At 43.7% G+C, this 5337-nt stretch overlaps 1 protein-coding gene across 1 annotated transcript; it reads left to right on the top strand.

Annotated features, from left to right (window-relative positions):
* Window positions 1-3749: 3749 nt before the first annotated feature.
* On the top strand, window positions 3750-4969 carry LOC148029557 (protein BOLA2-like). Its single transcript, XM_087688419.1, has 3 exons — window positions 3750-4030; window positions 4178-4200; window positions 4552-4969. Exons 1-3 carry the CDS (start codon window positions 3968-3970, stop codon window positions 4736-4738), a joined length of 273 nt encoding a protein of 90 aa, XP_087544545.1. The 5' UTR covers window positions 3750-3967; the 3' UTR covers window positions 4739-4969.
* The last annotated feature ends 368 nt before the right edge of the window (window positions 4970-5337 follow it).

Below are 5337 nucleotides of genomic sequence, written 5' to 3'. Positions count from 1 at the left end.
GGAGATGCCAAATTCAGAACACCCTTACTAGTCAGTACAGTGCAAAAGCTTATTAAAGTGGGAGAGAAGATTGCTAAGAAGTGGTTGAAGAAACAGGATAGGTCGGCTTTGAAAGGAGCTTGTAAGATTCCCAAGGAGAAGAACAAGAGGAAGTATCTCACCGAGAAGCCACGAGAGGTGTGGAAGCTTCAACCAGAATGGCGATATCCTATCCTTGAAGTGGATGAAATGGCCCATTCCGCCTTTTGCTACTCAAATCGGAAGACAGATGTACTCCATTGCCCCTATCCGAGAAGGTATGGCAGAAACTATGATGCTGAGAAGCATGGCAGGCATAACTTTCCCAAAATTCCCAATATCAATGCTCCGCATGAGAGTGATATCTATCACTTCCAGTTGCGTGATCTGCTACCCTCTTTTGACAGTTTCCTTAAACTCTACTCAAATTGCCCCGATCCTGCCTTCATAGTCACTTGCAATTATCTCCGCCTCATAGTCAAGCTCTTACAGCAGCCACCGACTCCCTATGAGGATGGCCTACCACCCTTATTCTTCGAGCTGTATTATTCCCCTCTTACTGCGTAGCCTTGCTTGAGGATATGCTGGATAGCAGATTTGCTCGGTGTACCCATCCTTTTTATCCAGAATCACCCATTTATCTCCGAACCTTTCTTAAGCCATATCTTTTGAGCAAAGGGTGTCTTTCACTTACCTTGCAGCCACTTCCTGAGGAGTGACTCCCTTGTGCATCACATGATGGAAAAAAATAAAAATAAAAATTATTTATATATATATATATATATATATATATGCACTCACATGCACTGCACTGCACCTAGGGGTCCTCAAGTTGGATGCGTCCAGTAGCTTTGGTCGGCTGGCTCCGTCTCTAACCCCCTAGCCCTTTTTCCATTTCCCCACACATTTGCTTAGGGCACATCAAGGTCAGGACATACCTAGGGAGTCTCGGCTCGCCTAGGTTAGACCTGTCTCCTTGAGTCACGTGCACTTTTCATTTCTACTTCATTTATCTCAGTAACACCACATCACCTTAGGTCACCTACCACATGTGGTTGATCCAGTGGAGAACCATGCGCTTCAAGAATTCCTTTATCTATCCCACTTAGGTGTCTCCCTTGCATCTTCAACAACAACCTTTTTTTTTCTCAGTACCTACCATTCTTTCCATCTTCATCAGATCCTGCTCCCTTGCTTCCTCATCATCGAGCATCATCATCAACAGAAGCACCCATGGAGAAGTCTTCTACCTATGTATTAGACTATGCATGCACGTGCACTCACTATAGTATTTGCACCATAACCTATTCACGGTTTTGGGTCCTCAAGTGTGGGACAATACTTCAGGCTTGCCTGGAGTTCGACCCATCTCCCAAACCAACATCATCATATGTCCTGTGCACGATCGGAAGACTAGCACTTTTCCCCTAGGGAGTGACTGCACGTGAGATTTTACTTTGCAGGTATTCGAGTTGTGGAGAATCATGCGCATCATTTCTACATCAACATTGCATCTCCCATCTTCTACGACCTCTATTCCATTTTCCAATGACCATTCAAGTTCTATTCATCAGAAGGATCAACAGTCAAGTGTATCTTTAGCATAGCCAACTTTTACAGGATTTGTCACCAACAACACCATCAGTCTCACGATCTACCACAATTTGAGCAACATCATTTGTACCACCCGCAGCAGGCAACATCCTCATCTTCAACAACCATCGTTCTTCATCAGGCACATCCATTTCTTCTCCATCAGGACTACTACTTGATCAGGACTGTTCCCAGCATTCCGCGTCTTCGGTGCAAGCTACAGCATGCTACCTACGACGTGAGTGCCATGGGACTGGCACTCGTCTAGGGGGGAAATAATGTTAACGGTATTTTGAGAAGGTTGCAGAAAGCGCTGGATACTATTTTTTGGTGGATTACTATTTTGTGGAGCTTCATTGTATTACTTTGGGCACTTGTGTATTACTTTTTACTCATGGACATCATGAGACTATCATGGTTGTAGTATTTTGTGAGAGCCGGGCTCACTCCCATGCACATTGTATTTATCACCCGTAGTTGTATTTGTCGCACCCGCATGTGTTGCGTGGGTTGCGCACATGTAATTGTGATTAGAATAGTGTAGGCTTGGTCTATTTAGGCTAAGGTTCAAGCATGTTTCAAGGATTGACCGGCCTAAAGCCCACTATGTGGGTAGGATGCCCAAAGAGGGTGCAAACCCTAATTCACAGTTGTGGAAACCCTAAACGCAAAAGGGGCGCAAACCCTAACCCTAACCCTAAACGCAAAAGGGGTGCAAACCCTAACCCAAACCCTAAACGCAAAAGAGGTGCAATCCCTAACCCTAACCCTAATTCTATGTCTATATAAGGGTGGGAGGTCTCAGTTGTATTCACCCCCTTTGGCACATTCATGCTGCGGAAGCTCTGTTAGTGCAACCATTCAATCTCTCTATTCTATCATCTTGCTTCCATTGTGTTGAGAGTGACTGAGAGGGAGAGAGTGAGAGGTGTGTTGAGCGAGGGACTGAGGGAAGGTGAAGCTCTTCGTCGTCTTCTTGCTTTTCTCGTCGTCTCTACTAGCTCTTCGACTTGTTGGTGTGCTTGGTGGTGGATGCGAAGGAGCGACGGCATCGGATCGTGTTGATCGTGATCGTGGAACTATCTTCGAGCCTTTGAAAGGTAAGTTAGGTGAGTTCACTACAACTCGAGCTAGTCTTGTGTTCTTGTTTCCTTGGGTTGGAGAGGAGAATGCTTGGTTAGTTAGAGCGGAGCGTGAGAGACAAGGTGAGAGATTGTCGCCAACGTGAGTTGCAGCTTTTGAAAGAATAGAAGTCCGTCCAAAGTCCTGACTGTTGGTGCCTTTGCCTCAACATGGAGAAACAAACACTTCCGACAAAAACTCTATTGTTACTTATAGAGTTAGATCCATTTCAAGTCTAATCTCAATGCTAAAGTTTTTCTTAGTTAATCACAATTAGCAGTTTAATAGTTAATTAGTTTGTGTATTAATTAATATATTGTATTAATTAGTTGATTACTTAGTATATTTAGTAAATTAGTTAATATACTATGTTGTAATTACTTGTGTATTAGTGCAACTAATTCATAATTGTATTGTGTGGCAATAGCTAGTTTACACGTAGAGTCCCATAGTCCTATTAGCAAAATTATAGACATATCTCAAGTCAATGGTATCGGAGGAGGTACCCCCATGAATCAACCAAAAAAAGCATACACGAATAGGTGCTTCACCATATTCATAATAGGGTTATTGGTAGGCCCTACTCTAGACACTATTCTCGAGATCTTTGGGAAGGCTTGTAGATAGTGTTAGCCAAAGGCATATGGTACCACTGAAGTGGTTCTTTTAGGAGCCATGGGTCACATTGTTGCATGGCTATTCTTTACTGAAGTAGCTCTCTATATGTATGTTTTCCTCATGATGTGTATCATCCTCTACCTTTGGGTACATAGATGGAGAAGGGGCCCAAAAGTGATCATGGATGCGTATAAGGAAGATCTAAAGGAGAACCAAATGGTGACTTATGCAACCATGAAAAAGTTCTGGCAAGATATTAATCCTCAGAGGGGTGAGGTTGTCATTTCAAAGCCCCGTGTCTCCCTACCTACTTTCTCATGCTTTGCCAAGGACCTCCTAAAAGAATACTCACCACCACAAATTTCCTAATAAACAAAATCCCAAAACCTAAACATAGATGCACAACTCAACCTAGCTAAAATTGTAAGGTCTTCATGGAAATTTTTGCACTTCATCTCACATTGAACCTCTGTTCTATTTGAACACTGCCGAAACATCATCGGTAATCTTTCATCATCATCATCATCATCTTCTTCTGCTTCTGATTTTGCTTCTCTTGTTTTCCGTGTGCGGGCGAGAGCGTGTCCGTGCCCCCGCCCTTCGTCCCTGGGTGTCCATGGGGGTCTCCAAGAAACTGGTGGAGGCGGCCCTCAACAGCAAGCTCCAACCAACACATCTGGTGAGTGTCTGTCTAAGATTGCAATCGAATTTCGCTCCTCTGAGTTTGAATCTGTCTATCTATATATGTCTTCCTTACTTTTGGTTGCTGTGCTTTGCTGCTACCTTTCTGTGGGATAATACTGTTGCTGCTTCTCCTCTGCGGTAGTCTGTCTTGGACACATCTGGCGGGTGAGGATTCATCATCATCATCGCCATCATTTTGCCGAGTTAAGGAATAGCGAATTAAGGGATCTGTGTTGTCATAATCGTCATCATCATTTTGCGGAGATAAGGAATAAGTAACTAAGGGATTTGTCATTCTGCAGAGCTAAGCAAGAAGGAACTAAGGGATTTGTGTTTGCCATGAAGATCCATCATCATTATCATCATTTTGTAAAGCTAAGACATAGGGAACTAAGGGATTTGTGTTGCTGTAAAGATTCATCATCATCATCTGGCAGAGCTAAGGAAAAGGGACCTAAGGAACTTGTGCTGCCATTTTCGTTTTTCTTGTGAATTCTTGTTGATTCTGTGTTGCAGGTGTGGGGCGAGCTTCGTGATTGAGATAGTTTCAGCCGCCTTTGAGGGGAAACGGCTTCTGGAGCGACACCGCTTGGTAAATACAGCTCTGGCTGAAGAGATGAAGGAGATCCACGCCCTGTCTGTATCTAAAGCTTTGACACCACAGCAATGGCAGGAGCAAACTTCTGCCACTAGTTCAAAATAAACGGAGTACCTAATTGTTTTCATGAATTCATGCCCCGTTCCCTCAGCTGAGGGTGAACAGAACTGTGTGTGAGCCAATTCTCAACTTCTAAATTAGGTTGTTCTGCATGGAAGGTTTGTCGATGGATTAGGATAATGCGATGAGTGTCTGGTACTGCACGAGCTAGGTTATTCGAAAGCTCTCATATGGAGCACTGACAAAACTTATAATACTTGAAGCCATATTTCTAGTGTTGTGGCTTGTGCGTTTCAGTTTGAAAGGTAACTGTCTCTTGAAAACGAGGTCATGTTGAAGCTGACTCGAGCAAGTCTTTGAAAGAGCAAAACATTCCCGCATCGGTTAGTGTTTCATGTCTGGAGTTTCTGAAAAAGTTACTTCTGGCACCTGATCTTATAAGGCTATGGTGGGTCGGCTGGTCCTGTCTGTAGCTGCTGTTCAGGAACTGTTCGTGTTGAATGTGCTTTTTGTGGCAAGTTTTCTGAACCAGCAGCAAGCAGTCAACAAGGGAGTGAACTTGGGGGCCAATAAGTTTACATTCAATCACTTAGTAGCTGTAGGGAAAGAAGTGTTAATACAGGAGGGCTGAAAAAACTAGCACT

The sequence above is a fragment of the Lygodium microphyllum genome, chromosome 11, assembly GCF_053477565.2.
Source record: "Lygodium microphyllum isolate KBCC chromosome 11, Lygodium_microphyllum_v1.1.10, whole genome shotgun sequence".
Lineage (NCBI taxonomy): Eukaryota > Viridiplantae > Streptophyta > Polypodiopsida > Schizaeales > Lygodiaceae > Lygodium > Lygodium microphyllum.
The sequence above is the reverse complement of the archived record's forward strand: the minus strand, read 5'-3'. Positions and strand labels throughout refer to the sequence as shown.